Genomic DNA, 12,918 nt, shown 5'->3' on the forward strand with positions numbered 1-12,918 from the left:
GATGCCATGTTAGCTAACTGGCTATAGTTTCCAAATCAAGGCAAGCTTTTGTTTTTATTCATTTATAGCCACTTTATATCAATGATCAACAACCAATTTGACGGAGCTTGAAGAATTTTGAGAAGAATAATGGGGAAATGTTGCACAATTCAGGTGTGGAAATCTTAGAGACTTACCCAGAAAGATTAACAGCTGTAATAGCTGTCAAAGGTGATTCTAACATGTTTTGACTCAGGGGTGTGAATACTTATGTAAATAAGACATTTCTGTATTTCATTTTAAATAAATCTGAAAAAAAAAAAAAACTGTTTTCACTTCGTCATTATGTGGTATTCTGTGTAAATGGGTGAGAAAAATACATAAATTTAATCAAGTCGAGGAATGAATACTTTGTGAAGGCAATGTATATAATTTATCCTATAATGGAAAGGTGCCTCAGAAATACACAAAGTATTTTAGCACATTCATAGAATACCATAAAACTGTATGCTGCCATTGAATACTGCATTCTTACGTACAGTAAAATGAGTGTACAAAACATTAGGAACATCTTCCTAATATTGAGTTGTACCCCCTTTTGCCCCCAGAACAGCCTAAATGTGTCAGGGTATGAAGTCTACAAGGTGTGGAAAGCATTCCACAGGGACAATGTTGTTGTTGTTGATGTTGACTCCAATGCTTCCCACAGTTGTGTCAAATTGGCTGGATGCCCTTAGGGTGGTGAACCATTCTTGATAGATATGGGAAACTTTACAGTGTGAAAAACCGAGCAGCATTGCAATTCTTGACACACTCAAACTGGTCTTGCACATTCACCTTCTGAATGGCACACATACACAATCCATGTCTCAATTGTCTCAAGGCTTAAAAATCCTTCTTTAACCTGTCTCCTCCCCTTCATCTACACTGATTGAAGTGGATTTAACATGTGACATCACTAAGGGATCATAGTTTTCACCTGGATTCACCTGGTCAGTCTGTCATGGATGTTCTTAATGTTTTGTACACTCAGTGTACATGCTCCCTTATATAGTGACTAGAGCATCTCTCCTCACCTGAGTCATCCAGATCATATTGAGTCAGAACTAAAGCATCTCTCCTCACCTGAGTCATCCAGATCATATTGAGTCAGAACTAGAGCATCTCTCCTCACCTGAGTCATCCAGATCATATTAAGTCAGAACTAGAGCATCTCTCCTCACCTGAGTCATCCAGATCATATTAAGTCAGAACTAGAGCATCTCTCCTCACCTGAGTGATACAGCTCGTATTGAGTCAGAACTAGAGCATCTCTCACCTGAATCGTCCAGCTCGTATCTCTCTATGAGTCTTACAGCGTCCTCCATTGTGGCCACCTCACGCTGCTCGTTCAGCAGGAAGTTGAGCAGGTCTTTGACACTCATCTGCTCCCCCGTAGTGGCGTACTTCCCATAGATCACATCGATCTCCTCGCGGTATATCAGCAGGTCATAGAAGTGTTTGATCTCAGGACCTTCCAGGGAGCCCGAGTTAGACTTGTCACATTTCTGTAGGACAAGATCATTAACAAAACAGTACTAACGAGATACAGTACATTGAGTTCCTCCTCAGACAAAATAAAATGCTTTGAGACACAGCATAACATTAAATGAAACCCATATACATACAGGAACATGACAGAACTTCATTAGGAGCTGCCTGTACAGAGTCTATAACACCATCAGTGTAAGTTATTGACCAACTGTAGCTGTCCACTCACTGCAAACAGCACTTCAGCGTACATGTCGTCCACCTCGATATTGATCTGGCGGAGGAAGTGTTTCAGCTCCTTCAGGGTCATCTTGTTGTCCTTGTTCTTGTCTGCTTTCCTCATACAGTTGAAGATCCAGCTTTAATACGCCCAGATTTAAGGATCAATCATTCACCATGTAGGATCAATCATTCACCATGTAGGATCAATCATTCACCATGTAGGATCAATCATTCACCATGTAGGATCAATCATTCACCATGTAGGATCAATCATTCACCATGTAGGATCAATCATTCACCATGTAGGATCAATCATTCACCATGTAGGATCAATCATTCACCATGTAGGATCAATCATTCACCATGTAGGATCAATCATTCACCATGTAGGATCAATCATTCACCATGTAGGATCAATCATTCACCATGTAGGATCAATCATTCACCATGTAGGATCAATCATTCACCATGTAGGATCAATCATTCACCATGTAGGATCAATCATTCACCATGTAGGATCAATCATTCACCATGTAGGAGATAAATACACAACGCAGAGGAAGAGAGGACTAAATACTAGAGTACTAATGGTCAATAGAGTACTAATGGTCAATAGAGTACTAATGGTCAATAGAGTACTAATGGTCAATAGAGTACTAATGGTCAATAGAGTACTAATGGTCAATAGAGTACTAATGGTCAATAGAGTACTAATGGTCAATAGAGTACTAATGGTCAATAGAGTACTAGAGTACTAATGGTCAATATAGTACTAGAGTACTAATGGTCAATAGAGTACTAATGGTCAATAGAGTACTAATGGTCAATAGAGTACTAATGGTCAATAGAGTACTAATGGTCAATAGAGTACTAATGGTCAATAGAGTACTAATGGTCAATAGAGTACTAATGGTCAATAGAGTACTAATGGTCAATAGAGTACTAATGGTCAATAGAGTACTAGAGTACTAATGGTCAATAGAGTACTAATGGTCAATAGAGTACTAATGGTCAAAAGAGTACTAGAGTACTAATGGTCAATAGAGTACTAGAGTACTAATGGTCAATAGAGTACTAATGGTCAATAGAGTACTAATGGTCAATAGAGTACTAATGGTCAATAGAGTACTAATGGTCAATAGAGTACTAATGGTCAATAGAGTACTAATGGTCAATAGAGTACTAATGGTCAATAGAGTACTAGAGTACTAATGGTCAATAGAGTACTAGAGTACTAATGGTCAATAGAGTACTAATGGTCAATAGAGTACTAATGGTCAATAGAGTACTAATGGTCAATAGAGTACTAATGGTCAATAGAGTACTAATGGTCAATAGAGTACTAATGGTCAATAGAGTACTAATGGTCAATAGAGTACTAATGGTCAATAGAGTACTAATGGTCAATAGAGTACTAATGGTCAATAGAGTACTAATGGCCAATAGAGTACTAATGGTCAATAGAGTACTAGAGTACTAATGGTCAATAGAGTACTAATGGTCAATAGAGTACTAATGGTCAATAGAGTACTAATGGTCAATAGAGTACTAGAGTACTAATGGTCAATAGAGTACTAGAGTACTAATGGTCAATAGAGTACTAATGGTCAATAGAGTACTAATGGTCAATAGAGTACTAATGGTCAATAGAGTACTAATGGTCAATAGAGTACTAATGGTCAATAGAGTACTAGAGTACTAATGGTCAATAGAGTACTAGAGTACTAATGGTCAATAGAGTACTAATGGTCAATAGAGTACTAATGGTCAATAGAGTACTAATGGTCAATAGAGTACTAATGGTCAATAGAGTACTAATGGTCAATAGAGTACTAATGGTCAATAGAGTACTAATGGTCAATAGAGTACTAATGGTCAATAGAGTACTAATGGTCAATAGAGTACTAATGGTCAATAGAGTACTAGAGTACTAATGGTCAATAGAGTACTAATGGTCAATAGAGTACTAATGGTCAAAAGAGTACTAGAGTACTAATGGTCAATAGAGTACTAGAGTACTAATGGTCAATAGAGTACTAATGGTCAATAGAGTACTAATGGTCAATAGAGTACTAATGGTCAATAGAGTACTAATGGTCAATAGAGTACTAATGGTCAATAGAGTACTAATGGTCAATAGAGTACTAATGGTCAATAGAGTACTAATGGTCAATAGAGTACTAGAGTACTAATGGTCAATAGAGTACTAGAGTACTAATGGTCAATAGAGTACTAATGGTCAATAGAGTACTAATGGTCAATAGAGTACTAATGGTCAATAGAGTACTAATGGTCAATAGAGTACTAATGGTCAATAGAGTACTAATGGTCAATAGAGTACTAATGGTCAATAGAGTACTAATGGTCAATAGAGTACTAATGGCCAATAGAGTACTAATGGTCAATAGAGTACTAGAGTACTAATGGTCAATAGAGTACTAATGGTCAATAGAGTACTAATGGTCAATAGAGTACTAATGGTCAATAGAGTACTAGAGTACTAATGGTCAATAGAGTACTAGAGTACTAATGGTCAATAGAGTACTAATGGTCAATAGAGTACTAATGGTCAATAGAGTACTAATGGTCAATAGAGTACTAATGGTCAATAGAGTACTAGAGTACTAATGGTCAATAGAGTACTAGAGTACTAATGGTCAATAGAGTACTAATGGTCAATAGAGTACTAATGGTCAATAGAGTACTAATGGTCAATAGAGTACTAATGGGCAATAGAGTACTAATGGTCAATAGAGTACTAATGGTCAATAGAGTACTAATGGTCAATAGAGTACTAATGGGCAATAGAGTACTAATGGTCAATAGAGTACTAATGGTCAATAGAGTACTAATGGTCAATAGAGTACTAATGGTCAATAGAGTACTAATGGTCAATAGAGTACGAATGGTCAATAGAGTACTAATGGTCAATAGAGTACTAATGGTCAATAGAGTACTAATGGTCAATAGAGTACTAGAGTACTAATGGTCAATAGAGTACTAGAGTACTAATGGTCAATAGAGTACTAATGGTCAATAGAGTACTAATGGTCAATAGAGTACTAATGGTCAATAGAGTACTAATGGTCAATAGAGTACTAATGGGCAATAGAGTACTAATGGTCAATAGAGTACTAATGGTCAATAGAGTACTAATGGTCAATAGAGTACTAATGGTCAATAGAGTACTAATGGTCAATAGAGTACTAATGGTCAATAGAGTACTAATGGTCAATAGAGTACTAATGGTCAATAGAGTACTAGAGTACTAATGGTCAATAGAGTACTAATGGTCAATAGAGTACTAATGGTCAATAGAGTACTAATGGTCAATAGAGTACTAGAGTACTAATGGTCAATAGAGTACTAGAGTACTAATGGTCAATAGAGTACTAATGGTCAATAGAGTACTAATGGTCAATAGAGTACTAATGGTCAATAGAGTACTAATGGTCAATAGAGTACTAATGGTCAATAGAGTACTAATGGTCAATAGAGTACTAATGGTCAATAGAGTACTAGAGTACTAATGGTCAATAGAGTACTAGAGTACTAATGGCCAATAGAGTACTAATGGTCAATAGAGTACTAATGGTCAATAGAGTACTAATGGTCAATAGAGTACTAATGGTCAATAGAGTACTAATGGTCAATAGAGTACTAATGGTCAATAGAGTACTAATGGTCAATAGAGTACTAATGGTCAATAGAGTACTAATGGTCAATAGAGTACTAGAGTACTAATGGTCAATAGAGTACTAGAGTACTAATGGTCAATAGAGTACTAATGGTCAATAGAGTACTAGAGTACTAATGGTCAATAGAGTACTAGAGTACTAATGGTCAATAGAGTACTAATGGTCAATAGAGTACTAATGGTCAATAGAGTACTAATGGTCAATAGAGTACTAATGGTCAATAGAGTACTAATGGTCAATAGAGTACTAATGGTCAATAGAGTACTAATGGTCAATAGAGTACTAATGGTCAATAGAGTACTAATGGTCAATAGAGTACTAGAGTACTAATGGTCAATAGAGTACTAGAGTACTAATGGTCAATAGAGTACTAATGGTCAATAGAGTACTAATGGTCAATAGAGTACTAATGGTCAATAGAGTACTAATGGTCAATAGAGTACTAATGGTCAATAGAGTACTAATGGTCAATAGAGTACTAATGGTCAATAGAGTACTAATGGTCAATAGAGTACTAATGGTCAATAGAGTACTAGAGTACTAATGGTCAATAGAGTACTAGAGTACTAATGGTCAATAGAGTACTAATGGCCAATAGAGTACTAGAGTACTAATGGTCAATAGAGTACTAGAGTACTAATGGTCAATAGAGTACTAATGGTCAATAGAGTACTAGAGTACTAATGGTCAATAGAGTACTAATGGTCAATAGAGTACTAATGGTCAATAGAGTACTAATGGTCAATAGAGTACTAGAGTACTAATGGTCAATAGAGTACTAGAGTACTAATGGTCAATAGAGTACTAGAGTACTAATGGTCAATAGAGTACTAATGGTCAATAGAGTACTAGAGTACTAATGGTCAATAGAGTACTAGAGTACTAATGGTCAATAGAGTACTAGAGTACTAATGGTCAATAGAGTACTAGAGTACTAATGGTCAATAGAGTACTAGAGTACTAATGGTCAATAGAGTACTAGAGTACTAATGGTCAATAGAGTACTAATGGTCAATAGAGTACTAATGGTCAATAGAGTACTAATGGTCAATAGAGTACTAATGGTCAATAGAGTACTAATGGTCAATAGAGTACTAATGGTCAATAGAGTACTAATGGTCAATAGAGTACTTATGGTCAATAGAGTACTAATGGTCAATAGAGTACTAATGGTCAATAGAGTACTAATGGTCAATAGAGTACTAATGGTCAATAGAGTACTAATGGTCAATAGAGTACTAATGGTCAATAGAGTACTAGAGTACTAATGGTCAATAGAGTACTAGAGTACTAATGGTCAATAGAGTACTAATGGTCAATAGAGTACTAATGGTCAATAGAGTACTAATGGTCAATAGAGTACTAGAGTACTAATGGTCAATAGAGTACTAATGGTCAATAGAGTACTAATGGTCAATAGAGTACTAGAGTACTAATGGTCAATAGAGTACTAGAGTACTAATGGTCAATAGAGTACTAATGGTCAATAGAGTACTAATGGTCAATAGAGTACTAATGGTCAATAGAGTACTAATGGTCAATAGAGTACTAATGGTCAATAGAGTACTAATGGTCAATAGAGTACTAATGGTCAATAGAGTACTAATGGTCAATAGAGTACTAATGGTCAATAGAGTACTAATGGTCAATAGAGTACTAGAGTACTAATGGTCAATAGAGTACTAATGGTCAATAGAGTACTAATGGTCAATAGAGTACTAATGGGCAATAGAGTACTAGAGTACTAATGGTCAATAGAGTACTAGAGTACTAATGGTCAATAGAGTACTAATGGTCAATAGAGTACTAATGGTCAATAGAGTACTAATGGTCAATAGAGTACTAATGGTCAATAGAGTACTAATGGTCAATAGAGTACTAATGGTCAATAGAGTACTAATGGTCAATAGAGTACTAGAGTACTAATGGTCAATAGAGTACTAGAGTACTAATGGTCAATAGAGTACTAATGGTCAATAGAGTACTAATGGTCAATAGAGTACTAATGGTCAATAGAGTACTAATGGTCAATAGAGTACTAATGGTCAATAGAGTACTAATGGTCAATAGAGTACTAATGGTCAATAGAGTACTAGAGTACTAATGGTCAATAGAGTACTAATGGTCAATAGAGTACTAGAGTACTAATGGTCAATAGAGTACTAGAGTACTAATGGTCAATAGAGTACTAATGGTCAATAGAGTACTAATGGTCAATAGAGTACTAATGGTCAATAGAGTACTAATGGTCAATAGAGTACTAATGGTCAATAGAGTACTAATGGTCAATAGAGTACTAATGGTCAATAGAGTACTAATGGTCAATAGAGTACTAGAGTACTAATGGTCAATAGAGTACTAGAGTACTAATGGTCAATAGAGTACTAATGGTCAATAGAGTACTAATGGTCAATAGAGTACTAATGGTCAATAGAGTACTAATGGTCAATAGAGTACTAATGGTCAATAGAGTACTAATGGTCAAAAGAGTACTAGAGTACTAATGGTCAATAGAGTACTAGAGTACTAATGGTCAATAGAGTACTAATGGTCAATAGAGTACTAATGGTCAATAGAGTACTAATGGTCAATAGAGTACTAATGGTCAATAGAGTACTAATGGTCAATAGAGTACTAATGGTCAATAGAGTACTAATGGTCAATAGAGTACTAATGGTCAATAGAGTACTAGAGTACTAATGGTCAATAGAGTACTAGAGTACTAATGGTCAATAGAGTACTAATGGTCAATAGAGTACTAATGGTCAATAGAGTACTAATGGTCAATAGAGTACTAATGGTCAATAGAGTACTAATGGTCAATAGAGTACTAATGGTCAATAGAGTACTAATGGTCAATAGAGTACTAATGGTCAATAGAGTACTAATGGTCAATAGAGTACTAATGGTCAATAGAGTACTAATGGCCAATAGAGTACTAATGGTCAATAGAGTACTAGAGTACTAATGGTCAATAGAGTACTAATGGTCAATAGAGTACTAATGGTCAATAGAGTACTAATGGTCAATAGAGTACTAGAGTACTAATGGTCAATAGAGTACTAGAGTACTAATGGTCAATAGAGTACTAATGGTCAATAGAGTACTAATGGTCAATAGAGTACTAATGGTCAATAGAGTACTAATGGTCAATAGAGTACTAGAGTACTAATGGTCAATAGAGTACTAGAGTACTAATGGTCAATAGAGTACTAATGGTCAATAGAGTACTAATGGTCAATAGAGTACTAATGGTCAATAGAGTACTAATGGGCAATAGAGTACTAATGGTCAATAGAGTACTAATGGTCAATAGAGTACTAATGGTCAATAGAGTACTAATGGGCAATAGAGTACTAATGGTCAATAGAGTACTAATGGTCAATAGAGTACTAATGGTCAATAGAGTACTAATGGTCAATAGAGTACTAATGGTCAATAGAGTACGAATGGTCAATAGAGTACTAATGGTCAATAGAGTACTAATGGTCAATAGAGTACTAATGGTCAATAGAGTACTAGAGTACTAATGGTCAATAGAGTACTAGAGTACTAATGGTCAATAGAGTACTAATGGTCAATAGAGTACTAATGGTCAATAGAGTACTAATGGTCAATAGAGTACTAATGGTCAATAGAGTACTAATGGTCAATAGAGTACTAATGGTCAATAGAGTACTAATGGTCAATAGAGTACTAATGGTCAATAGAGTACTAATGGTCAATAGAGTACTAATGGTCAATAGAGTACTAATGGTCAATAGAGTACTAATGGTCAATAGAGTACTAGAGTACTAATGGTCAATAGAGTACTAATGGTCAATAGAGTACTAATGGTCAATAGAGTACTAATGGTCAATAGAGTACTAGAGTACTAATGGTCAATAGAGTACTAGAGTACTAATGGTCAATAGAGTACTAATGGTCAATAGAGTACTAATGGTCAATAGAGTACTAATGGTCAATAGAGTACTAATGGTCAATAGAGTACTAATGGTCAATAGAGTACTAATGGTCAATAGAGTACTAATGGTCAATAGAGTACTAATGGTCAATAGAGTACTAGAGTACTAATGGTCAATAGAGTACTAGAGTACTAATGGCCAATAGAGTACTAATGGTCAATAGAGTACTAATGGTCAATAGAGTACTAATGGTCAATAGAGTACTAATGGTCAATAGAGTACTAATGGTCAATAGAGTACTAATGGTCAATAGAGTACTAATGGTCAATAGAGTACTAATGGTCAATAGAGTACTAATGGTCAATAGAGTACTAGAGTACTAATGGTCAATAGAGTACTAGAGTACTAATGGTCAATAGAGTACTAATGGTCAATAGAGTACTAGAGTACTAATGGTCAATAGAGTACTAGAGTACTAATGGTCAATAGAGTACTAATGGTCAATAGAGTACTAATGGTCAATAGAGTACTAATGGTCAATAGAGTACTAATGGTCAATAGAGTACTAATGGTCAATAGAGTACTAATGGTCAATAGAGTACTAATGGTCAATAGAGTACTAATGGTCAATAGAGTACTAATGGTCAATAGAGTACTAATGGTCAATAGAGTACTAGAGTACTAATGGTCAATAGAGTACTAGAGTACTAATGGTCAATAGAGTACTAATGGTCAATAGAGTACTAATGGTCAATAGAGTACTAATGGTCAATAGAGTACTAATGGTCAATAGAGTACTAATGGTCAATAGAGTACTAATGGTCAATAGAGTACTAATGGTCAATAGAGTACTAATGGTCAATAGAGTACTAATGGTCAATAGAGTACTAATGGTCAATAGAGTACTAATGGTCAATAGAGTACTAATGGTCAATAGAGTACTAGAGTACTAATGGTCAATAGAGTACTAGAGTACTAATGGTCAATAGAGTACTAATGGCCAATAGAGTACTAGAGTACTAATGGTCAATAGAGTACTAGAGTACTAATGGTCAATAGAGTACTAATGGTCAATAGAGTACTAGAGTACTAATGGTCAATAGAGTACTAATGGTCAATAGAGTACTAATGGTCAATAGAGTACTAGAGTACTAATGGTCAATAGAGTACTAGAGTACTAATGGTCAATAGAGTACTAGAGTACTAATGGTCAATAGAGTACTAATGGTCAATAGAGTACTAGAGTACTAATGGTCAATAGAGTACTAGAGTACTAATGGTCAATAGAGTACTAGAGTACTAATGGTCAATAGAGTACTAGAGTACTAATGGTCAATAGAGTACTAGAGTACTAATGGTCAATAGAGTACTAGAGTACTAATGGTCAATAGAGTACTAATGGTCAATAGAGTACTAATGGTCAATAGAGTACTAATGGTCAATAGAGTACTAATGGTCAATAGAGTACTAATGGTCAATAGAGTACTAATGGTCAATAGAGTACTAATGGTCAATAGAGTACTTATGGTCAATAGAGTACTAATGGTCAATAGAGTACTAATGGTCAATAGAGTACTAATGGTCAATAGAGTACTAATGGTCAATAGAGTACTAATGGTCAATAGAGTACTAATGGTCAATAGAGTACTAGAGTACTAATGGTCAATAGAGTACTAGAGTACTAATGGTCAATAGAGTACTAATGGTCAATAGAGTACTAATGGTCAATAGAGTACTAATGGTCAATAGAGTACTAGAGTACTAATGGTCAATAGAGTACTAATGGTCAATAGAGTACTAATGGTCAATAGAGTACTAGAGTACTAATGGTCAATAGAGTACTAGAGTACTAATGGTCAATAGAGTACTAATGGTCAATAGAGTACTAATGGTCAATAGAGTACTAATGGTCAATAGAGTACTAATGGTCAATAGAGTACTAATGGTCAATAGAGTACTAATGGTCAATAGAGTACTAATGGTCAATAGAGTACTAATGGTCAATAGAGTACTAATGGTCAATAGAGTACTAATGGTCAATAGAGTACTAGAGTACTAATGGTCAATAGAGTACTAATGGTCAATAGAGTACTAATGGTCAATAGAGTACTAATGGGCAATAGAGTACTAGAGTACTAATGGTCAATAGAGTACTAGAGTACTAATGGTCAATAGAGTACTAATGGTCAATAGAGTACTAATGGTCAATAGAGTACTAATGGTCAATAGAGTACTAATGGTCAATAGAGTACTAATGGTCAATAGAGTACTAATGGTCAATAGAGTACTAATGGTCAATAGAGTACTAGAGTACTAATGGTCAATAGAGTACTAGAGTACTAATGGTCAATAGAGTACTAATGGTCAATAGAGTACTAATGGTCAATAGAGTACTAATGGTCAATAGAGTACTAATGGTCAATAGAGTACTAATGGTCAATAGAGTACTAATGGTCAATAGAGTACTAATGGTCAATAGAGTACTAGAGTACTAATGGTCAATAGAGTACTAATGGTCAATAGAGTACTAGAGTACTAATGGTCAATAGAGTACTAGAGTACTAATGGTCAATAGAGTACTAATGGTCAATAGAGTACTAATGGTCAATAGAGTACTAATGGTCAATAGAGTACTAATGGTCAATAGAGTACTAATGGTCAATAGAGTACTAATGGTCAATAGAGTACTAATGGTCAATAGAGTACTAATGGTCAATAGAGTACTAGAGTACTAATGGTCAATAGAGTACTAGAGTACTAATGGTCAATAGAGTACTAATGGTCAATAGAGTACTAATGGTCAATAGAGTACTAATGGTCAATAGAGTACTAATGGTCAATAGAGTACTAATGGTCAATAGAGTACTAATGGTCAAAAGAGTACTAGAGTACTAATGGTCAATAGAGTACTAGAGTACTAATGGTCAATAGAGTACTAATGGTCAATAGAGTACTAATGGTCAATAGAGTACTAATGGTCAATAGAGTACTAATGGTCAATAGAGTACTAATGGTCAATAGAGTACTAATGGTCAATAGAGTACTAATGGTCAATAGAGTACTAATGGTCAATAGAGTACTAGAGTACTAATGGTCAATAGAGTACTAGAGTACTAATGGTCAATAGAGTACTAATGGTCAATAGAGTACTAATGGTCAATAGAGTACTAATGGTCAATAGAGTACTAATGGTCAATAGAGTACTAATGGTCAATAGAGTACTAATGGTCAATAGAGTACTAATGGTCAATAGAGTACTAATGGTCAATAGAGTACTAATGGTCAATAGAGTACTAATGGTCAATAGAGTACTAATGGCCAATAGAGTACTAATGGTCAATAGAGTACTAGAGTACTAATGGTCAATAGAGTACTAATGGTCAATAGAGTACTAATGGTCAATAGAGTACTAATGGTCAATAGAGTACTAGAGTACTAATGGTCAATAGAGTACTAGAGTACTAATGGTCAATAGAGTACTAATGGTCAATAGAGTACTAATGGTCAATAGAGTACTAATGGTCAATAGAGTACTAATGGTCAATAGAGTACTAGAGTACTAATGGTCAATAGAGTACTAGAGT

At 35.0% G+C, this 12,918-nt stretch overlaps 1 protein-coding gene across 3 annotated transcripts in view; it reads right to left on the minus strand.

Moving 5' to 3' along the window:
* The window catches only part of LOC139366863 (1-phosphatidylinositol 4,5-bisphosphate phosphodiesterase delta-1-like), a 77,785-nt gene that overhangs the window by 22,533 nt on the left and 42,334 nt on the right, over positions 1 to 12,918 (minus strand). For all 3 annotated transcript variants that reach the window (XM_071104557.1, XM_071104558.1, XM_071104559.1), the window contains 2 exons: positions 1,739 to 1,868; positions 1,298 to 1,526 (listed from right to left, as the gene is read on the minus strand). In XM_071104557.1, the coding sequence (XP_070960658.1) occupies positions 1,298 to 1,526; positions 1,739 to 1,868 (359 nt within the window). The remainder of the gene's footprint in view (positions 1 to 1,297; positions 1,527 to 1,738; positions 1,869 to 12,918) is intronic.

This window comes from Oncorhynchus clarkii, chromosome 15 (genome assembly GCF_045791955.1).
Source record: "Oncorhynchus clarkii lewisi isolate Uvic-CL-2024 chromosome 15, UVic_Ocla_1.0, whole genome shotgun sequence".
In the NCBI taxonomy this organism is placed as follows: domain Eukaryota; kingdom Metazoa; phylum Chordata; class Actinopteri; order Salmoniformes; family Salmonidae; genus Oncorhynchus; species Oncorhynchus clarkii.